Source organism: Balearica regulorum, chromosome 25 (assembly GCF_011004875.1).
Source record: "Balearica regulorum gibbericeps isolate bBalReg1 chromosome 25, bBalReg1.pri, whole genome shotgun sequence".
In the NCBI taxonomy this organism is placed as follows: domain Eukaryota; kingdom Metazoa; phylum Chordata; class Aves; order Gruiformes; family Gruidae; genus Balearica; species Balearica regulorum.
The window spans coordinates 6,747,941-6,773,245 of NC_046208.1; the positions used below are offsets into that span (position 1 = coordinate 6,747,941).

General features: G+C 63.0%; 1 protein-coding gene across 2 annotated transcripts; it reads right to left on the minus strand.

Annotated features, from left to right (window-relative positions):
- Nucleotides 1-1,433: 1,433 nt before the first annotated feature.
- On the minus strand, nt 1,434-24,754 carry SYT2 (synaptotagmin 2). Of its 2 annotated transcripts, none has more exons than XM_075775989.1 (9): nt 24,633-24,754; nt 7,112-7,294; nt 6,793-6,962; nt 5,192-5,308; nt 4,809-4,976; nt 4,480-4,647; nt 3,948-4,065; nt 3,066-3,199; nt 1,434-2,347 (listed from the first exon to the last, which is right to left on the minus strand). In XM_075775989.1, exons 2-9 carry the CDS (start codon nt 7,275-7,277, stop codon nt 2,141-2,143), a joined length of 1,248 nt encoding a protein of 415 aa, XP_075632104.1. In that variant the 5' UTR covers nt 7,278-7,294; nt 24,633-24,754; the 3' UTR covers nt 1,434-2,140. The 2 variants fall into 2 exon arrangements, with proteins under 2 accessions (XP_075632104.1, XP_075632105.1); XM_075775990.1 differs by lacking the exon at nt 24,633-24,754 and adding an exon at nt 24,505-24,604.
- Nucleotides 24,755-25,305: the final 551 nt, after the last annotated feature.

Here is a 25,305-nt window from a genome sequence, read left to right on the forward strand (position 1 = left end):
TTCGGCAGGACCTCGTTTGCTGACGCAGACACATCCATCAGGAAAAGGGACTAATTAAAGCTGGAGGTGGCCCTGTGGGACCCCTTGCTCGCCGGCCTGCGAAGCCCCTGCGTGGCCCGGGTGCCACCTTCGCCCTGCGGCTCCAGCAGCTGGGTCGGTCCTCGGGGCATGGGCCAAGCACAGCCAAGGTGATGGTGGAAGCAGTTTTTGGAGGGCTCCAGTCCAACCTCCACCCCCACACACCGCAGGTTGGCTAACCGAGCCCCAAACCCCCACCAGGGACAGAGACGTCCCTCCCTGGGGACCTGTCCCAGGGCTGCAAGTCCCTCCAGGGTAAGGAGCTCATCCCCATGTCCAACCTGAACCCCCTGAGCTGCGGCTGCCACCAAGTTTCCCATCATCTCCCCACCCCCAGCCAGGGCTGAGATGCCCTTCAGGAAACGAGGGCTGCCGGGAGCTGCCGAAGCACCCAACGGCCCCGGGGCAAGCTCAGCTTTGGCACTTTGCCCCCTGCACTGAGGTCCCAGCCTGGGCATTGGACACACACCCCCCCCCGCCCCAGCAGCATCTCCGATGCCCTGGGCATCCCTGGCTGCACCCCGGAGCTCAGCTCCACTGCCCAACCCGCTGGCTGAAGACGCGACGCCCTTCTCTGCCTAACCCTGCCGAAACCTCCTGCAACCAAGTCCAGGAAAGTGAAGCGGGGAGCACGAGGCTGCTGGGGAGTCGGAGCCAGGACAGGGACACCAGCTCATGTCAGTGCTCCAGTACAGACTGGGCTGAACTGGGCAGGGCCACTGGCCCCTCTCCCCACAGCGGAGAATGACGTTGGCTTTCCAGCTCAGGGGCTTGGTCCTGGCTCGCCCCGTGGTGGGAGGAGTGGCCTGGAGAATCTCTTGCCCACCGTCACAACATGGATATGGCTTATACCCCTGGGGGGAGCGGGACCGGGTGGATTCAGCAGCCGACGGTGAGGAGCAGCAGTTTGTGGGGGTCGGGGGCTTTGGTCCCTTGTCGGCCATGGGCTGCTCGCACCCTCCCCACCTGCTTCACAGCGGTGGGATGCGGTGGGGGGGCTGGGGCTCCCCATAGCCCCCGGTTGCCCTGGAGCTGCGCTGGGGTGCCCACGATGGGGCTGAGCGACGGCCTTTGGGGAGGCACCTGGCACCGCTCTGGGGGGCTGCCGCCCTCACATTTGGAGACCTCTCAGTGTAAACCTGACTTGTGGAAGCATCTAGATCTACAAGTTTCAACCAAGCATGGTGGGACACGCATGCAAATCACCCAGTGCTGTCCTCACCCAGCCTCTGGGGACGTGCCGGCCACAGCAGAGGTGGTGGCAGTCTGCACTGCGCCGCCACTGCGTGCAGATCCCACCACGTGTTTCCTCAGAGCAGACCCCACCCCACCCCCATCCTGGGGCTCCCCACACTCACACCGGCCCCTGCGGCTCCAGCTGCAACGCCGAGGGCTCGGCACCCACTGCCAGGCTGGCCGCCGCGGGACCCCGCCGTCCCTGCAAACCTCTGCCCAGAAGGAGCCAAACCTGGAGCTGGCCGGGGGCACCTGGCCGCCCTCAGCCTGAAACCACGGCTCCTGCCCTTCCCAGACGGAGGGAGGCAGAGCAGGACCAGGACCCCCCCCTCGGTCTCCTGCAGAGGGTCTTCTCCACCAGTTTGACGTCCATGCAGCTGTCCATGTCCCAAGCAAGCACAGTGGGTTTGGTCATCTCGCACGATCAGGCTCTGGTATCGCCTCCACGCAACGTTCGACGGTTCCCCATGTGAGCCCGAGGGAAGGATGGCGGCAGCAGTGCTGCGGGCTGGTGACATGGCCGCCGGGGAAGGTCCCAGGCGTGACGGTGGCTTTGCACCTGGAAGGGATTGCGGGCGGATGCGACAGGACATGCAGCAGAAGGGAGCAATGCTGAAGAACAAAAAGAACCATCCGTGTTTTTAACCTCTTCCCCTGGAAGCTATTGGTACTGTCTGGGAACTCTTCCACAGCCATCAAAGGGTATTTCAGCTTAAAACAGAACAAAAAAAAAAACCAAAACCAAAGGTTGCGTAACTGAGGTATCAGTAGCTCTGGGTCGTTTTGACTGTCCACAGTGCCGTGCTGCGCTGGCCGGCAGATCTTCCTATTTGTTTTTCCCGAGAGCTGCATCTACTTCTTCCTCTGGCTTCAGCGAGTGCCACTGGGCAATGGGCCGCCGGGGGTTGGCCAGCATGTCGGACCAGTGCCGCAGCTCCGTGCCGGTGGCGTTGCAGCCCGTGAAGATCTTGCCGATGGCTTCATTCTTCCCCAGCTTGTCATAGTCCAGCACCGTGATAACCACCTGCACTTTCTAAAGGAGGAAACCTTCTTTAGAGGGGGTGGAAAGGCACAGCGGCTGTGACTGCTCCACAGCCTCCATGCTGTCCACAGCCCCAGGCGGCTCAACAGCACACCCCAGGGATCCCCCAAAGCTGAGACCCGCAATGGCCCGTTTTGGGGCAGAGTCCCCTCTATGCCCATAGCTTCCTCCACTTCCTTCCCCGAGGAGCCCAGGGCTGCAGAGCCACGGTGAGGGCCCAGCTTGTCCTGACATGGCCACCTGGGAAAGGGCACCAAGGGGTGGTGTGGGGCTGGGCAAGAGCTATGGGCTACAGAGCTTGACGGGGCTGGGCTGGGGCAAGGGGCTCGTGCAGAGGCTAGGGCAGGACATGGAGGGGTAGAAGGCACCTACCAATGGTCCAAAATGCCCCTAGGACCACTGTGGGGGTCCTTGCTACGCCTGGGGTGAGCACTGTAGGGCCAGGAGCAGAGGAAAGCCCCATTCTAGCCATGATCTGGGTTGGGGCTGCATCTCCCATGGGCCCTACCCAGCCTCCCACCTCTGTCCCTGCCCTCAGCATCAGCCCAGGCCCAGGCTAGGACTGGACCTATTTTATAGATGACCAGATCAGAAGCTCAGCAGGAGCTACTTAGGCTGGTGGAAAGGCTGGGACATGGGCTCGGGCAGCTGTGGGACTTCCCCCGTCACCCCCACCCTGCCTGCCTCCCAGGAAAGTCATCAGACGAACCTGTATCTGCTCAAAGGGGATCTCAAAGCTGAAGGACTCGTTGAAGTAGGGGTTCAGGGTCTTCTTCTTGACTGTGGTCTTCTTCTTCTTCAACCTCTTGCCGTTCTGCAGCAGGTGGATCTTCACGTAGGGATCTGGGTGGGGCAGGAGAGTGCAACAGCTAGGGCTGAGATGCCCAGGAGAAGTCTCAGCCCAAGATGAGGTGCACGGTGGGCTGATGAGGTCTCCACAAGTAAAGGTGCTCTGAGGTTTGTGGATGGAGGCCAAAGCCAAAAGGCTGGAGAGGATTCGTGGGAGCAACTGGCCGAGGGGTCGAGCTCTTCTGCATCCTGTGGGTCTCCTTGTAGGAGAGCTGGGGACAGTGCAGTGACACCTGCAGGTGCTGGCCTGTCACGCCCATTTCTGGAGCCGGACACCCCAGCAATAAAGCCGAACCCTTCCAGCCATGCAGGTACTGCTCTTCTGGTTAAGGCAGGTCTGGAGAGAGCTGAGGATTCCTGGGCAGAGAGCTCAGCCCTGGAAGACGCTTCTAGCATGAAACATGCCATTGACTGAGGTCCTCAGCTCCAAGTCAAGGAGGAGCAGGACCAGGAGCAAATGGCAGAGGAGCATTTTCACCACCCAGGTCCTGCAGCATCCTGGACCTCAGCACAGCGGCGGACCAAATTCACTATGTCCTTCCTAAGGGTCGGGGTCATCCCATCCCCATCTCCCCTCGCCTTCCAGCCAGACCTTGGGCTGCCTCTGATGCAGGAGGTCCCAGGCCCTGGAGGGGGCTTCCCCAAGCCCTGCCAGACTGATGGTCCCAGTGTCCTCCTCCAATAAAGGATGTCGAGAGCCCCAGGAGGGGCAGGAGGAGGATGCCCATGAGCTGACACCCACCTGAGAGACCCCCAACATCCATCTTCTTCAGGTTCTTGGCCTCCAGGATGCAGACAGTGAGTTTCCCGGCTGTGGGCACGTACCGGAGGGAGATGCAGATATCTCCTAGCTTCTCTGGCTGCCAAGCAGAGCAGGGAGCAGATATCAAAGCCTTGCCAATGCATGGTACTGCAGTGTTGAAACATGGTCTCGCATGCAGGTCTCCCTAAACCCTGCTCAATCTTCAATGCAGGCACAAGCTGCCACCCCATGGACCACCACAAGGGTTTGATGACTTGGGTCTGGGGCAGGCCAGCCCCAGTGCAGCACTCAAGACATTCATAGTCTTCATTTTTCTTACAGAAAGGCTTTTCCACAGGGGAACAACAGGGGCAGATCCTGCCAGTGCACATGGCCAGGACGTGCATGGTACCCAGGTGGGACCCCACTGCACTTGCTGTCCCAAGCACTGTGGGATGGCCCAGAAAGCAGAGCATCTCAACACCCCCAGCCAAGGGTTTCAGCTGACCGAGGGCCTTGCGCCCTCTCTCACCTCCTCCTTCTCACCACTCTGTAGGTCTCGCCACTCCTCGATAGGCTGGCCCAGGTCCACTGTGTTCATGGGCACCTTCACCTCACCAATGATGTCATGCTTGGAGAAGCGATCGAAGTCGTAGATGGCCATCACCAGTGTCTTCCCACCCAGTTCCTGGTAGGGGACCTGCGCAAAGAGGGCCACCGGGCTGGCAATGAGCTCAGAGGAGCTCAAGCCAGGACCACCTGCTTCCAGCAGCGAGGGTCAAAACGCAGGACCAGCACACAGTCAGGGGAAAGATGGGAGTGGGAGACAAGGTCTCCTGTTGTGGGTAGGAAGGCGCTCACCTTGAAGGTGAAGGTCTCGTTGAAGGCAGGATTGAGTGTCTTCTTCTGCACTTTGGTCTCATACTTTTTCTTCTTGTCAGGGAGCAGGAATACCTTGACGTACGGGTCTGAGGTGCCACCCATGTCCAAAGCTGGCAGTTCGGCAGCTTGGAGGATCCCCACTGTCAGCTGAAGAGGGGAGAGGGATGTCTTCTGTGAGACGGCCTAGCTACGCACTGCAGATGCCAAGGGCTCGTCTCCAGCCCAATGTGGGGCAGGACTCCCCATGGCACAGCACCCAGCTCTCCCTCTCTCCCATGCCAGCCAGGTCCAACCTCTCAAGTACCCTCCCTGGGCAAACCCCATTGCCCACCTCCTCAGCCAAGCCCCGGCCCCTCCATCACCTGGTTTGCCTGGAAATCGTAGTCCAGTGAGAACTGCAGTTTTCCCAGGTTCTCCGGCTCCTTCTCCTCCTCCTCGCCTTCCCCTTCCGTCAGACCCATCTCTGCATCATCATCATCCTGTTGGTCCTGCAATGGCAGCCGAGGTGCCTGGCTCAGCAGCAGGGTCACAGCCCAGTGTCCCCATCCCCACACCCCCGGGGACCTCTGGCACCCTAACCCTACCAACATCTCAAGCCCTGGGTTGTCCCGATGAGGGGCGAGGAGAACCCCTGAGCTGGAGACATAAAGCACCAGCAGAGCAGCCCTGGGGTGGACCGGCTCTGCCAGGGAGCCCCGGGTGCTGGTCCAGCCACGATGGCGTTGGGGGCTGCCTCGGGGCGCTGGGACATGGGGCAGCTCCAGAGGAGGGAGGTTTGGTGCTTGCAGGGGGGGTGGCTGCATGCAAACAACCCACTGCAGATGAGTGCAGGGACAGTCTCACCCCCAAGCCATGGTTGGGGGAGTGCTACAGCGGGTGCTAAGGGCTTAGCAGGGCCATTTCCAGGCTCTATTAGCTGAGTCATAGAACTATCACCTAGTTCTCCTAAGGTAAAGCCACCCCTCACCAAGCTTCTCCAAGCCACCGTCCCTGGGGTGCGAGCCCCGGCTCCTTATCACCTCTCTGACGTGTCCCTAGGTCCCCCGTCCCACCCTGGAAGCGGCTGATGGAGAAGGGAGGCACCTACCGTGGAGGGTGTCCCAGGATGGAGAGGGAACACGCAGATGGGGCAGCAGGGAGGGAGGATGGCAAGAGCGGAGGGAAGAGAGAGAAACGTTATGGAGAGCATCGACAAGGGACCCACGATGAGATGGGGAATTGGGGTTTGTACAGTCCCATCGAGCCTCAGGGGACAGCAGCCCTCGCCCTCCATCAGCCCACATCTCCCACCCCCCCCGCGGGGGCATGCAGATGGACAGGTATGATGGAGCATCTCCACTCCGCACTCATCTCTCCAGCCTGCCTGCATGCCCATGGTGCCCACGTGGCTCCAAAGAGCAGGAATGGACACCCAAAAATCTCCCACCCCCTCCAAATGGCCCTGGGTTGGGCTGATGAATTGAAATGGCCAAGATTGCCCCAAACTCGCTGGTACCAAAGCCTTCTTCCTGCTGGTCCCCTCCTGGCCCCCCCCATAACGGGGAGACGGTCCCAGCTCCACTCCATGCACCAGCACCTGCCTCCTGAGGCTTTCTGGGGACCCCCAAATTGGTGGGGGTTCTGCCCTGGTGGTCCTCCCCTCTCAGCTAAAGGCACAGAGGAATGAGAGAGCAGCTCAGAGGAAGGCAAAGAGACCCAAGGGATTCAGTTAACATTTGCTGGTTCAGGTGAAGCATCAGTCTGTCCAGGGCAGCCTGAGCCTGGTCCCATCGAGGCCACCAGGCACTGGAAGAGGACAGTGCTGCTGTCTCAGCTCCAGGCTCCCCATCCCAGGATCCTGGTGGCTCCATCCCCCTCTGCCGCCTGAGCTATGAGTGCCCTGACATAGTTTGTAACTCAACTGGAGGGATCATCCTACAAAACCAAGCCCAAGACACAGCCAAGCAGTCCAGAAGAACATCACCTGGTTCCCTGACTTCATGTCCTTCATGTTCATGGCATTCTTCATGCCTTTGCCCTTCTCCTTCTTGTTCTTCTTCTTCTTGCAGCAGCACTTCTTGCAGATGCAGAAGCAGCAGGTGAGGATGAGGAGTCCGGCTACCACCGCAATGGCAATGAGGGCCCAGGGTGGCACTGTGGGCAAAAGCCAGTATCGTGGTCGGCCCCGCAGCTCCCTCCTGGCCCCAGCCACCCCACTGCCTCGTCCCATGTCCTGCACCAGGACTGGAGTGGTGGTGGGGTCATGAGGAAGGGGCTACCTGGAAAAGGAGGCAGCTACTCACAGGGGATCTTGTTGAGCTCATTCATGAACTTGTCCCTCAGCTTGGTGAACATGTCCTCCTTGCTCTCGCCTGGCCCTGCGGCCTCAGTGGAGTTCTCCATTGTGGCCATGGGCATTGTGGTGGCCATGGCTTCCGGGGCCATCATGGACGCTTGCTTGAACGTCATGGTGGGTCAGGGGCTCCCTGAAACACAACGTCACCTCAGTGGTCACCCACGTCTCTGCTGCCACCACCCCTCCCCATGCCCAGGCTGCGTCCCTGAGCAGCCATCTGCACCAAGGACAATATCTGCATTGACAGGAGGGCTACAACAGGGCACTTGGTCTTCTGCTAGAGGGGTGTAGAGCCCAGTGGTTATGAAGGACATGAGAGGCCAGACTGCTGGATTCCCTCATAAGCAATGGGAATCCCAGTCAACCCCCAGGTTTCCTGGCCCTTGACATCTCCAAAGCCACCAGGAGCATCACTCAACATCACGTCAATGCTGGTGCTGGCTTGGAGCCTCCTTGGGACATCTGGGACTCTCCTAGGGGAGAGGTTCACCCCATGGGATGAGGGAAGGGGTGTCTGCACCCCCCCAGGAGAGATGAGTGAGGTCAGTTTGGAGAAAGCCAGCCCCCACACTTCTCCTTTTCTCAGGCAGGGACCCAGGCATCAGGCACCAGCAGACCCAACACATGGCAGCAGCCAGCTCTCGCTTTATGCAGGGACCCAGTGCTGGTGTGGGACCCTCAGGACTTGCTCCCAGCCCTGGGAGAGCTTCCAAGGATGAAGAAGAGCACATCATTACTTTTCTTCCAGCCCCGGGGGTTTTTGCAGGGCACATTTGAGGATGGATGAAAGTAGGGAAGAACCGGCTCTACATAGCCATGGAGGGCTCAGCGTGCACGTCAAAGGGTCAGCCCTTTCAACACGTCACAGATACCGTGTCCTGGGTGGCTCAAGGCTCCTGTCCACCTCCCGACCCTGCAGAGCCCAACTCCCCCAGCCAGCCCCGCTCCCTGATGGGGCACGGGGAAGGTGCTCAGCTCACTGCCAGGCTCCTGCACCCCTTGCTCCAGCCCAGCAGGGTCTGAAGCAGGGAGACCCGGTGCCAGGCAGACACAGCCCTTCTCACGTCGAAACAGGTTAATTACGTGACGCCCACCCTGCGAAGATCCCCACCATGAGCAAAGGCTTCGCCACCCCAATGTCTCCGCTTAGAAAAAGCTTCAGACACCAACGGCAGGGCTGAAAGCTTCTGGGGCTGCTGGCAGCATCCAGTGGACTTAAAAACCAGGCTGGTGGCAGGTCTTACTCCCTGGGGCAGGTCCCCAGCCCCTCACCCGACCCCCCCCCCCCCGTCACCCTGAGCCTGGGAGCCGAGCTGGGCTCCAGCACGACCCCTCCCCACAGCACCCCAGCACCATGGGCTAGCTGGGAGCATCACCGCGGGCTCGTCCTTCATCCCTCCCGAAGCAGCCTTTGCAGCAGGAATGCCAAAAGTTACGGCAAACAGAAAGGCATCCGGCACCGGCACTGCTGGGAGCACCGGGCAGGGGACAGGGGGGCTGGAAAAACCCCTTTGCTGGCTCACGGCTGGGGGTGGGGGGGGGGTGGGGGGGGGTGGGGGTGTGTGGGGGGGGGTGGGGGGGTGTGTGTGTGTGTGTGTCATCCTCTCCCCACACACATCCCCGTGTGCAGCACGACGGGCGACATCCCAAACTGGGAGTAAAACCTGGCGCTACCTCCTTCAGGACCAAGCTCTTGGAGGCAGAGCTGCTGGGATCCATCCCACCTGGCAGAGGAAAGAGCTGCAGTAAATAACCCTTCTGCAGGTGGGGAGCTCGGGGGCTATTTTTTTATCTGGTTTTGGGTCTTTTCTGGGGGTCCTTCCTGGATTTTGAAACCCAGCGTGTGTCTTTCTTTCACAGCCACGCATATCAGGAACTCACTTTTTGAAAGTGCAAGGAGTGACTCTTGGTGGTGCGGTTTGTCTGCAATGGGCACAAAATGCCTGTTTATTGTAAATGCCCCAATTACTGTAAATCAGAGGCCAAATTGCAAATAGCAAAGGCAACACTCAGCTGGAAAACATTCCCGGTGCCCATCGATGGAGGTTTTGCAGATGTTTTCCTGTGAGCCCACGCCACCCCCGAGCATCCCCAAGAGCTGCTCCAGCAGCCAGCCCCTGCAGCTGGATGGCTACGGGATGCACCAATTACTCTTTTTCCCCATGTTTTTCATGAGCTCGGCATCTTCCTAACGCCACAAAAATTTCATGAAAGGCGGGGGGAAAAACCACCAAGCCCGAAGACATGGGTTTGGTTGAGCTCATGCTTTGGGGGACCTGGGCCAGGAGTTTTGGTTGCTTGAGGTTATCAGCCTGCAACTTGGCATGAGAACGGTCCAGCAGATGCCATTCCTGGGTGAATCCCACAGCACCTCACCCCCCCAACTCCCCCGCCATGTCAGGGCAGGAGAGCGGCAGAGGATCAGTGCTCACACTCACGGAGCACAGCAGCGAGGGGGCAGAGACATGACCTTGTCCCATAGGGCATGAAGATGGTTGGATGAGAGCAGTCAAAACGCCAGCATCGCGGTGTCTTCCCAGAGGCTCTTTCAAGCCTCCCAGCTTTTTCCTGCAGTCACCCCCATGTCCCAACCCCAAAGGTTTCAGGTGGACAGTGGGGTCTGGTCCCACTCTGTGCCCACAGCGGATGAAGGACTTTGACGGCATCAGCAGGGACTCATCCAGAGGTGACCCATCTTGGCTGGGTACACCCTGCAGCACAGCCAAGGAGGATGCTCGGGGCTGTCTCTCTGCGGTGTGGGTGGGTCCTCAGAGACCACCACAGGGTCCCTCCACCCAAGGCAACGTCAGACCCCTGCCTGACCTCAAGTCTCACGTGCAGGACATGGTAACTCAGAATATGCAACCACCAAGGTCCTGGACCTCAGGAGCATCCCTCCTCCCCAGCCTGCAGCTCTAAGACCAGCATGGACCACAATCACCAGCTCCTCCTGTGGATTTATCCATCTTGGACATCTATGGAAGTCAACCAGCTTGGACCTGTTCTGCTTGGAGCCCCCCCCAAACATGCTGAGCATCTCAGAGGCTCTCCATGCTCCACCAGCTCCTTCTCCTGCCCTTGGACCTCGGACACGGCCACCTTCACGCTCGATGGAGTGGCCGCAACCGCTGCAAAGACCAGAATCAGCATCGCACTGCCACGACGCATTGGCCAACTCCCCACAACTCAGTGGCAGATGGCACTGGGGGACTGGAGCAAGATGCTGGAGGTTCCCCACGTCCTGCTCCGGGGTCAGAAGGTTCAGTGAATCAGGAGCTGCTGTATTTAACCCCCGCCCCATGGGGGGGTTATTTAATGCAGAGGGCTACAGGGGCTCCCCAAACCTTTCCAGCAGCCGAGGACACCCGGCCTTTCATTTTTTTCACCTGTTTGCTGGAGTCACCATTGGTGCCAGCAGCTGGATGCCCAAGGGCACTGGGCAGCACTGGGTGGCACTGGGCGGCACTGGGAGCTGCAAGCATCCTTGCAAGCCAGCCTGCTGGGAAGAAAGGGTTGGCACAGAGCCCCTTTTTAGGGAGCGACAGAGATGGGGCAGGACGCTGTCCCCTGCTTGCCACGTGGCCAGCAGCTCCCCACAGCCCCGCTACGATCTCACAACAGCTTTTCATCCCATTAAACCCCCCCCCCCGGTTGGGGTTTTACCCTTGTGGGGCAGCCAGAGCCAAGCGGGGCTTTTGCTGCAAGAAAAAAACCCCACGAGGGGTTTTCTCCCATCACGGGCCACGCAAACGGGGTTTGCGAGGAGGCAGCAGAGCTGGCGGAGGAGCCGCAGGCCGGCGAGCAGCTGCTGCTGGGGGCACACTGGGCACTTTCCAGCTCACTGCAGGCGAGGCAGCGGGTTTTTTTTTTTTGCAACACTCGCTCCCTGACCTGACCTGTATTTCTGCACAAGCCGCGGATCTCTGCCAAAGCGGGACGGGTTTGGGAAAAAGGAAAAGAAAAAAAAAAAAAAAAGACCCCAGGCAGGGCTGAGTGCCCACGGTGGGGGATGCTGCCGCCAGCCCCGAGCCCCCAGCGAAGGCACCCACAGCTCTGCAGGGTGCTGGGCAGGGGGACGTGCCCCTCTCCTGCCCTCAGGTGCCTGATCCTGCACCAGGTCGGGGGCAAGTTGAGTCCTGGCTCTGCCCTGCACCCACTGACATAGGGCGCGGGTGAGGGGCCAGGCCCCCGACGCCATGCGAGCACCCATGGGTGCGCAGCAAGGATGGAAGGTGCAAAGCAAGGGTGCCAGCAGGGTGGGGGACATCCCAAGGGAGCACCCTGTCATGACACAGCCTGTGGCACCTGCTCTGCACCCAAAGGTGCACTACAGGGTGGGCAGCACCCAGCGTGGGGCACCCAGGCAAGCCAACTCCCCCCCCCCCCACTCCAGCACCCACATCCTGGGCACCCAGCACAGCACTGCCCTCCAGGGTGCCGGGGCTCCCCGTGCTGCAGGCGTGTGGTTGCTGCAGCCCCGCTGCAGCGCTCTGCAGCACGGCACGGCGCAGGCTGCGATTGCGATGCTGCTCACATCCCGCTGCACGAGCTGCGATCCCTGGAGACAGGGCAGCGTGGTAGGGGCACGGTGAGGGGCGTGGGGTGCTGAGCACCTGCAGCGTGGCACGTGCTTCAGCCTGCGCGTGTGCGCGCACAGGTGTGCAAGTGCTTGTGTATGGGGAAGGATGCAAATGCTGGTGCAGTGTGCATGCATCTGTGCGTATGGCTGAGTGTGTAGGTATGGGGGGGGGCGTGTGTCTGTACAAATGCTTGTGCATCGGGTGTGCACGGCATGCGTGTCTGTGCATATGTGCAAGTGCTTGTGCATGGGATGTGCAAGCATGTATGCAGGTATGCACACTTATGCAAGTGCTTGTACAATATGCAAGTGTGTGTGTGTGCAAGTGCTTGTGCACAGGATGTGCACACATATGTGTCTGGATCAAAGTGCTTCTGCAGAGGCAGTGCGTGTGTGTGTGTGCGCGCGCAAGTGCTGGCAGGTGTGTGCGTTTGGCCATACAGGTGCATGAGAACACCTGCTCACAGATGTGTCTGGGTGCAACTGCTTGTGCACACATGCAGCACTCGTGTGGCTCTGCAAGTGCTCGTGCACATGGCGGGGAGTGTGTACCCACATGGGTGTGTGCGTGCCAACGCCTGCAGGCTGCGTGTGAGCTCGCATGTAGATACGTTTGCACACGTCCTCTATGTGCCAGCGTGCATGTGTGCGCACAGCTGCTATGGGTCATGTTTGCACATGTGTGCATGAGCGTGCACACATCTGCACGCCCCTGGAAGGAGACAGAGCACCCACGCATTTGTGTGCCTGCACATTTACCACGCAAACCCCTGCGCGCCGCGGGGACACTGAGACAGCGTGTCCCCCCCCTCGCAGCGCTGCCGCGAGCAGCTGCTGATTGATTCTGGAAATAATTTATAAGGCAGTAAGGAAACCCCGTCCCAGCGGGCGTGGGTGGCGGGGGGGGGATGGGGAGGGGGGGACACAACACAAGCTGCCATGCGGGCGCTGGGCTGGGGGAACCACTGCTTTGGGGGTTAGAGGGCTTTGGGGTGCTGCCCAGGGCTGGGGGGGGTGCAGGCAGCATCAGGCCTCACTGCAGTGGCTACTTTTGAACAGGGCAAGATAATTGGCATCATTAATTGCGCTGTCCCTCGCCCCAGCAGTCTGTGTGCTCACCGTGTGCTGGTGGAGCTGAGGACTGGGGGGGGAAACTGAGGCACAGGAGGGAGCGGGGGGGGCACAGGCTCATGAGGACCCTGCCGCTGCCCCCCTGCCTGGGTGCCCTGGAGCCCCGTGGGACGCTGCAGCCCCTGCCGCAGGGATGGGGGGGCTGATCCTGCTCCCCCCCCCACCCCCTGAGGGGTCAGGGCTGGGCAGTATGGGGCGGGGGTGGGGTGCCTTGGGGCAGGTGTGGGGCAGGGTGCCGGGGGGGCAGCCAGGGTGCAGCGTGTGGGGCAGCGTGTCCTTGGGCATGGCCCCTCACCCGCCAGTCCCCGTCCCCACTCTGCCACCACCTCACCAGGTGTCCTTGGTCACATCCCCTGTTCCTCACCCCGCACAGTGGGTGGGGGGGGTGGGGGGGGTGGGGGGGGCCCAACCCCTCGGCTGCGGATGCGGAGCTGCTCCCAGCCCCATGAGCAGATTCCCAGGCAGAAGGGCCCGTCCCAGCATCCTGTCCCCATCCTAGCACCCTGCCCCTGCCCCACGCTGGGTCGGGCCACCCCAGTGCTGCGAGGAGGGTCTGAGGGCAGCCGAGCAGGGCAGGGGCCTTGGCCGGCAGCACTGCAATGCAGTCCTGCTATGGCTCCACTTGCCTTTTTTTTTTTTGTCCTTCTTTTGCAATTTTTCTTTTTTTTTTTTCTTCCCCTCCTTTCTGCATGCTGGCAGGGCTGGGGCGGCCGTCGGCACCGTCCCGGTTGGAGGTGGGAAGGGATCCCAGCCTCCCGCCATCACGGCTGTCCCCTGCAACCACTGCTCAGCTGCCCCCCGCCGAGGACGTTCGCTGCTGTTCCGCCAGCGCGTGAAGTTTCCTCTTTATTCCCCCCACAAAACCGCGCTGGTCTGGAGCTGCCCCCCGCCACCCCCTGCCATCCGTCCACCAAGGCCCCGGTGTCTTGAGGATGTAAATAAATAAAGACGGTTATAAATAACCATTTCTCTGGGTCCTTGGCCCAAGAACAAGCGTGGGTTAAGGCATCGTTAGTAATTACCGGCTGGGAAGGGGCCCCCGCCACCCCCTCCTGCCCTGTAACCCTTGGGGACACCCCAGCTCCTGTCCCGGGAGCGGCACCCACCGGGGGATTCTGATGGGTGCGGCAGGACCCACCCGCACCCTCCAAAACAGCCGGGAGCTCCCCACAGGGCGGGACGGGGTGGGCTTCGCTCAGGCGGCCGCTGCAGAGACCCCACGTGCCGGCAGCAGGGAGAACCCCCCCCCAACGACGCATTCACCCCTGCAACCCAATTACACCGCCCCTGCGGCACCTTGTCCCTGCAGCCCCCCCGGGTGCTGCCCCCGGACCCCCTGTGCATTATCCTGCGCCCTGCAGTGCCCCCCAAACCCACCACTGCAGCACCCCCCGTCCCACGGGACATTATCCCGTGCCCCATCCTGAGCTTCCCAGCCCCCCCAAGGCACACTCCTGCACCACGCATCACCCCCAGACTCCCTAACACACACCCCTGCACCCCGCAAGGCGTTACCCTGGATCCCCCGATCCACCACCCCCCTGCTGGCGGCCCCCCCAGCTGCAAACATCTGGCCTAGAAGGAGCCACCAGGCCCCATCTCCAGCACAGCGCCCAGGGGCCGCATCCGGCAGATCCTCCGGCTCCCAAAGCCCGTCCGAGGTGCACGGAGCCCAACACGAGCCCCGCTGGGGCTTTGGCCCCTTGCTGGTGTAAACCCCTCTGGCTTGGTCGCCCGTGCAGGAGCTCTGCTGATTTACACCGAGGGGGAGCTGGCTCCAGCTCTGCCGTGCTCCCGAGGGACGAGCCCCCCCCTCCCCGTTTACCCAGCCAGGCTGAGTTCCATTTGCAGCAGCACCCCAGGGCCTGGCAGGATGGAAATCCCAGGCTAGAGCCAGCGATCCCATCCCCACCCATCCCCGGGACATTTCCTGTACTGGGAAAAGCAGTTCTGATCCCAGAAAAATCCCTTTCGTGAGCCCTTCATCCCTCCTCCTCCTCCTCCTCCTGCAAAAGGCTCCGCTCCAGGGAGCCCCCGGGTTGCTGCAAGCCAAAAAAAAAAAAGGGGGATTTGGGGTTTCTGCCGCGATGGTCCCTTCGGCAGAGCGTCGCGGGTTCCCGCTGCCCTGGGCAGAGACTCCTCCGCCTCCGCACCCACCGACGGGACAGGACCGGAGATGGATGGGGGGGGTATAGGGGAGAGGTCACTGGTGGGTGAGGCGGTTTTTGGGGGACCACGCAGGGAGAAGCAGGGTGTGCAGACAAGCAACGGGGGGGGTCTTCACCCACCAGCAAATCATCCCCGCTGGGTTACGCAAACAGGCTGGGGAAAATGGGGAAACCAGCAAGGTTTGCACTATTTTAAGAAAAAGGAAAAAAAAGGCATTTGACCCCCACGATCGCCCACCCAGGTTCCTCGGGACCCTTCTCCACCAGCCCCCCCACCCCGCTGCACTCCTGCCCTCATCAGCCCAGATGTTGCACGAGGGACCAGACCCAGGAAGGGAATTTGGGGGCGCACAGAAGGATGGGGATGTCCCCGGCCACAGCAGCACCCAGGCAAGCTCTGCCCTCCCCAGCGGGGTGGGGGATTTCGGGGGACCCAGCTGCGGGAAACCCCCCTGCTCCTCTGCGGGGGCGGCTTTGGCAGCTGAAACCTCTCCCCTCCGGGAAGACGAAGCCTGCTGCGCTGACGGAGGGCAGAAAGCAGCAACAAATCAAGATTAATGAGGCTGAGGCAGCAATTAGCGCTGGCAGCCGCTGGTGGAGCACAGGGTTGGGCTGTGGGCAGGCGGGTGGGGGGGGCCCGACCCCCGGCTCTCCCAGCCCAGGGTGCTGGGTGCTGCCTTGTCCCGGGGAGACCCCAGTCGGGTGGGGGGGAAGCTCATTAGCTAACGAAGGGCCGCTGCCATCGTAGGTCTGGAACGATGAGCTAGTGCTCCTTTACGGGATGGCAAAGCCGGGGCTGCGGCGCCCGTTAAACCGACGGGCTGTAGGTCGTCCAGCTGGGATGGAGCCGCGGAGACGCCCCAGCCCTCCACAAACGTCCTGCACTGCCCCGTGCCAGCGCTCGGGCTTGGGCGGCTGGTAACGAAAATCCCAAACTGGTCCCAACTGGAGCCCCCTCCCACCACGGTGTCAGCAGGAAGCCTGAGCACTACAGAGCCAGCACCTTCCTGCGATGCATCCCAGGGGCTGCAGGGATTTCAGGGTACGGCTGAGATATTTGGCAGCGCCCCAGCCAGATCTTGATGCCAGCAGCCGTTTTGCTCCCAGGGATGGCAGCACGAGGGCCGGCGGGGAGATCCCGTCCCTGCCAGACCTGCTGGCACGATGCCCACGCAGCCCTCCGGCCCTTCGCACAAGACCCCCCTGAACGCTCCTGTTGTTTTGGGATCGGCGCGTCCAGCGTCAGGCAGAGAGGGGCCACGCTGGGCTGGAGCTTCAGCTCGCAGCAAGGAGACAGGAGAGGCTAATCAAGGCAAAAACATGACTTGGCTTCTAACGGTCATTTAATTAACAGAGAATTTCTGGGAAGGGATGTGCGGGGGTACGGGGAGACCGAGGGATCGGGGAGGAGGGGGAGCTGGGGAGGGGGACGCTGCAGGACCCCGGTGCGCAGGGGCTCTGCACCCACCCAGCCCGGCAGAGCCCGGCCCCAGCCCCGGCATGAATCCGAAACTGCTGCATTAGGGGCGCCGGATTGGCCCCTCCGTCAGCAGCACCCCGGGCTGGTGCAGCAGCTCCCGGGGCTCGAGGGGCACTTTCCCTCTGGGACCCTCCACCGCTCGCGCCTCCCTCCTGATTTACGCTGCTGAGGGCCAGGGGAGTCGCGGGTCCTCCAGCCCAGCGCTTTCATGGCAGGATATTTATATACAGCTGGGAAACAGGAGCCGGCAGCAGCAGAGGCAAGGGGGTGCGACGGAGCGAGGATGCTCTGGTAGCGGCAAGCGACGCCACGGGACACCAACTGCCGAGACATCACCCCTGGAGAGACGTGCCCCCCCGGCCCCCCACCCGAGTACAAGCAAGCGCCGTTGGCCAAACACCCCCTGAGCTCTCCGGCCCTCGCAGCTCTGAACGGCGCATGGCTGCCTGCCCGCTGAGGGAAACCAAGGCACGGGGGCGAACCTCATCGGCCCTCCCAGCTCAGAGCCGTGCCGGGACCCGACTGCTCTGCCGCTGCCTGGGCCAGCACCCGCTGGGACCCACAGTGCTGCTCACCATCCTGCCAGCTGGGCTCCGACAGCATCTCGGGGTGGGGACCGGGGCCGGCCGGCACCCCCTCCCCACCGAGGCACGCTCCACTCGCTGCCTCTCATCACCAGCCGGCACCCAGCTCCTCTCATTAAAAATAACAATGTGCTGGGGCTCGGCAGTAAGTGCCGGTGGGCAAACCTGACCACGGGCCCTTCCCCAGGAGAGGAGAAATTGCGGGGGGGGGGATGGGACGGGGACAGCCATGCTGGAGAATTACACAGTTCCTGTAAAAATTGGATCAGCCGCCCAGCCGACGGTGAGTGCATCTCCTGCGCAGCCCCGCTCTGCCGCAGGGTCACGGCCAGGGTCCCCATCCTCGCCCCAGGGACCCTGTGACGAGCTCCGGCCTCGCCGCCCCACGTGCCGGGATCCGGACTCCTCACCGCAGAGCCCCCAGCCTGGAGGAGGGGGACCCAGCCCTGGGCTCACAGGGGAGAGCTTGTAAAATAAAAAAATTAAAAAATAGATGCGAGGACTGGCAGTTTTAGAGGCCGGTGCCTGCCTTCGATAGAGGACCTGCTCTCTTGTCACAGTGGCCGTGTTATTTACTGCAAAACCAAGAGCCGTCTAACAGTTAAAGGCAGTCTTAAGGGTAGGCTTCATCCATCATTCGGGTACCAGATTAATGGCTTCTGATGCTCCCAAGTAAAAACCACCGGCTCCCGCCGCCGGAAGGCTATGCCGAGCGCTGCGTGGCTCCCGCCGGCCCCGGCTGGACGGCTAAAGGTCGATGCACCCACAGGGCTGGGCGCGCAATGAGCTGGGGAGGGGGTGATCCCATCCTGCCCCCCCTGCTCGGCTCCCGAGTGTCTCCCCGCGCAGCAGCATCACCCCAGCCCAGCGCCTGCCCGGCAGCCGCGCACCCCGCCAGGTACCGGGGTCCTCTTCAGCACTGGTTGGTGTCCCCCGCAAAGCGCCGTGCCCACCTGGGGACACCACCCCGCACGGGGACCACCGCTGGCACCCGGCGGCATCAGGGTGCTGGGCCAGACAGCTCAGGGGCTTTCTGTGCCTTCGCCTCTGCAAAATCAGGGCAGCACGGGGTGAAACGGGGAAGAGGTGAGCGACAGCACGTGATGCCTGCGCCTCCTTCGGCGCGGGGGGGGGCACGGCCAGGCGCTCAGAGCCTTGCCTGGCACCCATGGGTGCTGCTCCCCAAGTCCACCTTTCCCCGGGGTGGGGGGGGGTGTGTCAGGCCCTGACCACCCCTCGCTGCCGGCGTTGCTGCTGCCCCAGCAGTGAAGGAAGGACGCAGGGCGGCCACGGGAGCTGGGGCAGGCACCGTGACCCGACTCGCAGGCCAGTGCCAGCAGTGAGGGGGCCGGCAAGCGCCTTCTCCCCACTCCCTGCTGTGGCTCTCGGCTTCTCTCTGCCACGGGCGCTGCTGCAATGTTTTGGAGTCCCCACGGAAGGCAGCTGCCTTGCTAATTAGCTGGGAAGCAAACGAGAGACCGCGCTGAGGTACCTGCTCACGCGGCCACGGAGCTTGGCCCACCAGAGGTCCGGGTGCCCCTCGCCCCGGGCACGACGGGAGCAGCCAGTGGTCTCTCCGGCGCCCGGCGCGGTGGCACGAGCGTGGTGCTGTGCCAAGGAGGGGACCGACCACCCATGTCCTTCCTACCCAGCGGGACACTGCAGCTCTCTGGGGAGCCGCAGGCACCGCTCGCCATCAGCTCTTCATCCAGAGGGTTTTGGCACACGCCACGTGCCACCACGACACCCAGGGAACAGGCGTCTGGAGCTGCTGGAGAGCACAGTCCCCTGAGCTGCGGGGACACAGCCGTCCCCAAGGACGCCAGAGCACCCCATATGGATGCAAACCACGAGGCTCACCGCAACCACGGCCAGCACAGGCAGCCCGCACTCAGCGCGAGAAGCTGCAAATGGTCAAAAACGCTTCCCAAAAAAAGCGGACGGGCCGTGGCGGCACCCAGCCCGCTCCCCGGTGCCGGTGATGCCGCGGTGGCTGTGCCTTGCTCCACTGGCGAGACCAGCGCAGCAAAATGGGGCAACAGAAGGCGATGGGCTGAGTTATCCTGGCTCTTGAAAGGCACCGCACAGCCTGGAGCACCCGAATCCTGCCGACCCCGGGTCGGCACCGCTCTGCCTGCAACGCTGCCCTGCTGCCGGCACTCCCCGGCGATGGCCTCATGCAACAGCGACGGCTCTTGATCAATACGGGGTTAGAAAAAAGAAGCCAGGAGAGCCAGAAGCTGCTCCAGGAGAGAGCTGAGACGAGGCGGATCGATTTGAGACAGAGGCAGGGGAGAACGCGCCCTGCGCTGCTTGTGAGCTAAACGAACGCAGGCTAAACGAGCAGACGCGAGCCAAGAGATGCCATTTCCATGGATGAGGATTCTTGTGCCCGACGAGCTGCAGCCCCCAGTGAGATCTTCAGAGCACCCAGCCGAGCATGGGGTAGTGATGGGCCGGTGTTAGAAATCCAGAAAACTCGCTGCGGCGGTGCCCAACCTTCGGCATCTCCCTCCTCCCCACCGGCCGGGGCTCGGCTGCCTCCAGGGGCGGTGCTGGCGGCTGCTCACCCAGCTCCAAGGGGCAGAGAGCCCCGAGGCAGAATATGACCCTGCGTCCCCAGGGCCATCCGTCCTGGTGGCATTTGGGGCAAGAAAGGTGACAGCAGAGGCACAACGACAACAGCATGAGTGGGGGTGCAGCACTGCACCAGTCCGGGGGATTTAATCACGACATGAAGCATCGCCAAGGCCAGGACACCGGGAACCAACTCTCACGAATAAACCTTGCGCAGATGGAAAAAAGCCACCGCGAGAGCCGGGAGCCCAGCCTGGGCGATGGGGACAGATCCTGCACACTGCGGCAGAGTCCTCTGCTCCTCCCCGGCCCCTCTGAGCCGCCTCCTACGCTGCTCCAGATGTTTTGGGGCATAAGCACAACAGCGCACGCTTTCGGGGCTGCACGGAGGAGTTGCTCCGCCGGTACATCCCAGTGAAGCTCTTCCCCCCCCCCGGAACAGCCCAGCTGCCTAGGGAGCTGCACAGCACCCCGGCTCCCGGCCTCCAGCACCTGCTGCCGGACCAGCGCCAGCAGCCGCCGTCCTCTCCGATGGTCCCCACGGCCAGGGCCACCAGACCAGGCCGGTCTCCATCAGGCTCTCACCCAGCACAAACCAGTGGCTGAGCCTGGCACGGCCGCACCGCAGTTCATTGCGGCACAAGACGGCGGCTGAGCCAGGCTGCTGGCAGCAACACGGGGCTCGTGCGTGGGCAGCAGCAGGCACACGCCGGCGCCTTCACCTCAGGCGCTAACCCGGCTCTCCCAGGGCTTCAGTCCCAGGAGAAAACCCTGCAACTCTGCTGGGAGCAGAGCGAGACAGCAGAGAGCCCTGCAGGGCCTCCACGTGCTTGTAAATCCATGCACGGCCCTGAAATTTGGGGTTGTTTTCTCCTCGAATCCTCCACTCAAGGCAGATAGGAGCCGCGGTGCCACCTCGGGGATCCCCAGTCCCAGCAGCCCTCGATCGGAGTCCCGTTCCCGGGGCCATCTCGTGTCCCACAGGAGGAGATGGGAAGCATCTCCTCCGGCACGCCGCAACATTGCCAAGGCTGGTCCCAGCTCTGAGGGTTTTGGCAGAATCGCTTCGATGTGAGGCATCGCGGTGGTTTCACGGGCAGCAAGGGATGCCTTGACCCCCGCCATCGGCTGCCGGATCAGCTCTGCCGACCCCAAACCAGACTGGCGCATCTCGGGCATCCCCACTGCCCGCAGACACTCACCCAGCCCCGTGGCTTCAGCCCAGCCCCGCAGCACCTCCCCGGCCCCCCGGCCACCTCCAGCTCAGCGCGGGCTCAGGGGTTGGACGTGCCCGAGCGCGGCACCGCATCTGCCCCCAGCACCACCCACACCTCACACCACAAGCACCCGCTTTGCTCCAGGCTTCCCCGTATCCCCCGGGGAGGCACCGGCCCGGAGCCCACATCTGCTGCAGGGCTGGGAAGGGCCGGGGAGCCAAAACCTCCCCGGATTAATTCCAACCCACCAGCTTTCCTTACGGCACATGACGCGAGGGATGTCGCGGCGGCACCAGGAGCCCCTTCCAGGCAGGTGGGGCTGCAGGTGCCCAACTGCCAGCCACGAGCCGTGATGGCTTTGGGGCAGTCGGACGACTACCCGCGCTGGGAGAGCGGGTGTGGAGCCAGCTGCGGTTCCTCCCTCCTGAAGCCCTGGCAGAGGGGCTGCGGCACCAGCAGAGCCACCCTGGGGTGGCAGGGAGCTTCGCCAGCCCCCCGACCCCACTGTCTGACTGGCAGCGAAGTCCAGGCACACTACGATTCCTCCTCCGGGCACCGGAGCAGATTGAACATCGCTTGACTTCTGGCACGCAGGGAGCGATGGAGCGGGTGGCCCCACCGGGACGCGGCAGCCCCCGAGCTCGGGGGGGGTTGGGACACGGGGATCCCCAGGGCTGGCGGGGACAGGCCAGCGCTGACCCTGGCTGTAGGATTACACCGGTGTGGGGCATCTCGGACTCCAGCCACACACTGCCTAATTTACAGTTTAATTAATAAATGGGGAATTATGCTGAGTTTATCCAATACTTTTGGATGTGTGATGTTATCAAAATCCCATTACTGATGAAGGAAGGCATGAAGAGCAAAATTAGCTTCGGCATCTGAAACACTTCAGTCGATGTGATAACACAATTATTAGGGCTAATAATCAAAGAGCACTTTGGGGAGCGCAGGCTCTGGCAGGAGCCGAGTCGAGGGCAGCCGCAGCCCGGCACAGGGACGAGCCGGGGAACAGCCGGGTTTTCACCCGGGAGGGAAAGGCCAACCGCAGCCAAGGGCAAAAGCATTTTGCCAGACTGCACTTACCGGCGGCTCCGGCTATTGGCACAGGCTAAGCGACGGCGGCTGCCGGGCTGAGGAGGAGCACGGCCAGGCCCAGCGCCGAGCTCCGCTGCCAGGGGGTGGGTAAGAAAAAAAAAAAAAAAAAAAAAATCGAAGAATTGCAAACCAGCGGGCACTGGGTCCCGTTTATTTGCTTCGGGCATTGATCCTGCTGGGGGACATCACGGCTGCTGGCTCGCAGCTCTCCTGCGCAGCCCAGAGAAGGAGAAACTCAAGTCATAATTAGGAGCTGCAGTCATCCGGCTCCTGGAGCTGGGGCTTTGCCAAAACCACCGCGAGCCAGAGGAAGGGCCATGCTCCCACCCCTCGGGGGGTGAACAGGAGTCCCGGCTCGCTTCGGTGGCCTTTAGCTCAAGCCCAGTAACCGACCCCGGGACTCATGGAATAGGACGCAGCTCCCCCGGGAGCGGCCAACAGCAAATGCTGCCACTGCACCATCCCACCGCACCCGGCGGGCACGGCGTCATGCGGGCAACTCGCCGGCAGAAAGGCAGCTGATGTGCAACTCCCTCCCCAACCATATATATAAGGATACACACACACACACGCTTATATATATATAAGGATATATACGTATATATTGATATGTCCTCCCTCCTCCCACGACTCCGCATGGTGCCGGGCGCTGCGCGGCAGAGGGGTGCAGAGCCAGGGCTGCCGGCGGCGATGCAGTGCAGCCGACGCTGGCTCGCTGCTGCTATCACCAGGCTAACAGGCGGTGAGGGACGTGTCCTTGCCCTGCAGAATCGGGGGCACCGGGGCTTCGGGCCAGCTCCCGGCAATCGGGGCACTGGCGCTTGCCACGGGAGAGCCAGGCTCGCTGCCGGGTGATGGGGCAAGGTCAGAGCCATTTCTGTGCTTCACCCAGATGCAGGAATGGGACAGGGCATCGCTCCGAGAGGGCTTTGAGGTTTAGGGGGGCAGCGGGGTGTTTCGCTGGAATGCATCTTCCCGAGCAGCAGAGGTGACGTCCCGCTGCCACTGCTTGGCCTCAATGACCTTGGGTGCATCACCGCCCCCGGTGCCCCGCGCTCCCCTGGCACGCAGACCACCACAAGCCACGCTTCTTCCCGCCAAGCCCCTGCGGCCAAAAGCACCCAAGTGCAGCAAACGCGCAGAGCACCAGCTGCCCCAAGGGTGCCCCGGGGCTCCGGCAGCCCCTGGCAGCACACAGCCGAGGCACTGCGCTAGCGAGGAATAATGCAGCAGGCAGGAGACGACTCCTGCCGGTGGTTGCGTTTCCGTACAGCGTGCACAGGAGTGACATAGCTGCAGCAGCACCTCGGCACACAATAACCGAGAGCCTTCGCTCCAGGACTGAAGTTTTTGCTGCTGCAGAGGAGCGGGCGGGGGGTCCTTCAGCACCCTGCAGCTACCACAGCGCAGGGAGACGTCGCTGACAGACACCCCGCAGCGGGTGACATCCCCCAGCAGGTGACACCCCACAGTGGGTGACACCCCACAGCACCCGCTGTCCCAGCCGCTCTCACCTGGAGGACAGGAGAGCGCTGCGGTCGAGGAGCACCCAGTGCAGAGGGACACGCAGAGGCACCAGCGCAGTTGGGGGCCATGAAGCGACGACGCGTGACACACGCGCGTGTGTCCCCCCCCTCCCCGTGCCACAGTCACCTTGCGATGTCGCCTGTCCCCTGCGCGATGTGCAGAGCTCTTTCGGGATCACTCCCGCCCCTCTTGCGAAGCAGGCTGCAGGGGAGCAGCCGGGCACGGCTCCGACACAGCTGCGGGTGCGAAGGCTGCGGCACCCCGACGCTGACGCCCCTGGCTCCGGGGTGAACCCCCTCCTCGCCGCTGCACCCCGACGGCACGCGGCGAGCGCGAGCGAGTGGAGGAGGATCCCGGAGCTCGCTGCGACCGCGGCGGGGAAATTCAGTCCGGAGAAGGGACCGGCTGGAGCTGGCTCCCGGCCAGGCCGCTACGGAGAAGCCGGGGGGCGCAGCGGGGCCTGCGGCCGCTCACGGCTGGTGCCACGCCGCTTCCACCCGCTTCCAGCCCCGGGGCACGTTCCCCGCAACTGCACCGGGGACAGCCCTGCGCCCCCGGCCACCCCCCCCAAGGGCCAGACCCCCCAAGGGCACCCACGGTCGGGCGCACACGCACGGGTGCGGAGCTGGAGCATCCCCCGGCGCCCAGAGGGCACCTCTGACCCGGCGGCTCGGCTCTGCACCCCCGGGGTGGCCCCGCACCACCGGAGGTGGAGGGGGGGGGGGGATCCCCACGCCCCTGGGTGTCCCCCGCCAGCTTCGCAGCCCCCCTGCGCCGGCACCCGTCTGTGTCCCCAGCTGCCTCCGGGGAGCACGGCACCGCACCGGCAGCCCCGGGGAGCCCGGCACGGCGGGGAGCTGGGAACCGTGCCCCGGGCACCCCCCGCCCCGCTCCCGGCACCGGCACACGGCGGGGAGGTCGAACCGGCCGGGCCAACCCCGCGCACCGCCGCGCCCACCCCGGCCGGGGACGATCGTACCTCGGGCAGCGGCCCCGGGAACGGCTCCGGGACGGGCTCGGCGGGAGCGCGGGCGATCCCGTCCCGCAGAGCCCGCACCGCTGCGGCACCGGGGAGAAACTTCGGCGGAAGTGCGGGCGGACACTTACCGGCCGGAGCGGCGGCGGGGAGCGGGGCGGGCGGGGGGCGGCGGTACCGGTGCGGGCGCTGCGGCAGCCCCGGCCCCTCCGGGCTCGCGTGCGGCGGCTCCGCGCAGCTCCGCCCACCGCCGGGAGGCCCCGCCCACTGCCCCGCCCACAGGCCTGGGCCCCGCCCTCCGCGGGGGGGCTGCCCGCGGCTCGTGCGGGCGAGGGCCCTCCCACAGGGGTGACCTCACACCTTTCACCTCAGACCGGTCACCCCTCATCGGTTACCTCACACCACTCACCTCACACAAGTCACTTCACAATGGTCACCTCACAACTGCCGCCTTACACATGCCGTCCTCATCAGGGTCACCTCGCATTAGTGACCTCACACAGTCACCTCACACCTGTCGTCTTGCACCGGTCGCCCCCCATGGGTTACCTCACACTGATCGCCCCTTATCAGTCCCCTCACACCCATCTTCCCTCATTGGGGTTACCTCACACCGGTCACCTCAACACGGGTCACCCCCCGTCAGTAACTCCACACCTCTCGCCTCACCCTGGTGACCTCATATCCATCACCTCTCCTCAGCCACCTCACTCTGTGCTGGTCTGTTCACACCAGTCACCTCTCACTAGTGACCTTGCACCAGTCACTCCACACCCGCCATGGCTGCGCCCACCACGGACACCC

Excerpts from the sequence above, each read along its gene's own strand:
- SYT2 (XM_075775989.1), bottom strand. The coding sequence starts at position 7,277 with ATGACGTTCAAGCAAGCGTCCATGATGGCCCCGGAAGCCATGGCCACC. Across the intron at positions 5,309-6,792 it reads ACATGAAGTCAGGGAACCAG|GATGATGATGATGCAGAGAT; the intron begins GTGATGTTCTTC and ends CAGGACCAACAG. Across the intron at positions 4,648-4,808 it reads ACGAGACCTTCACCTTCAAG|GTCCCCTACCAGGAACTGGG; the intron begins GTGAGCGCCTTC and ends CTCTTTGCGCAG.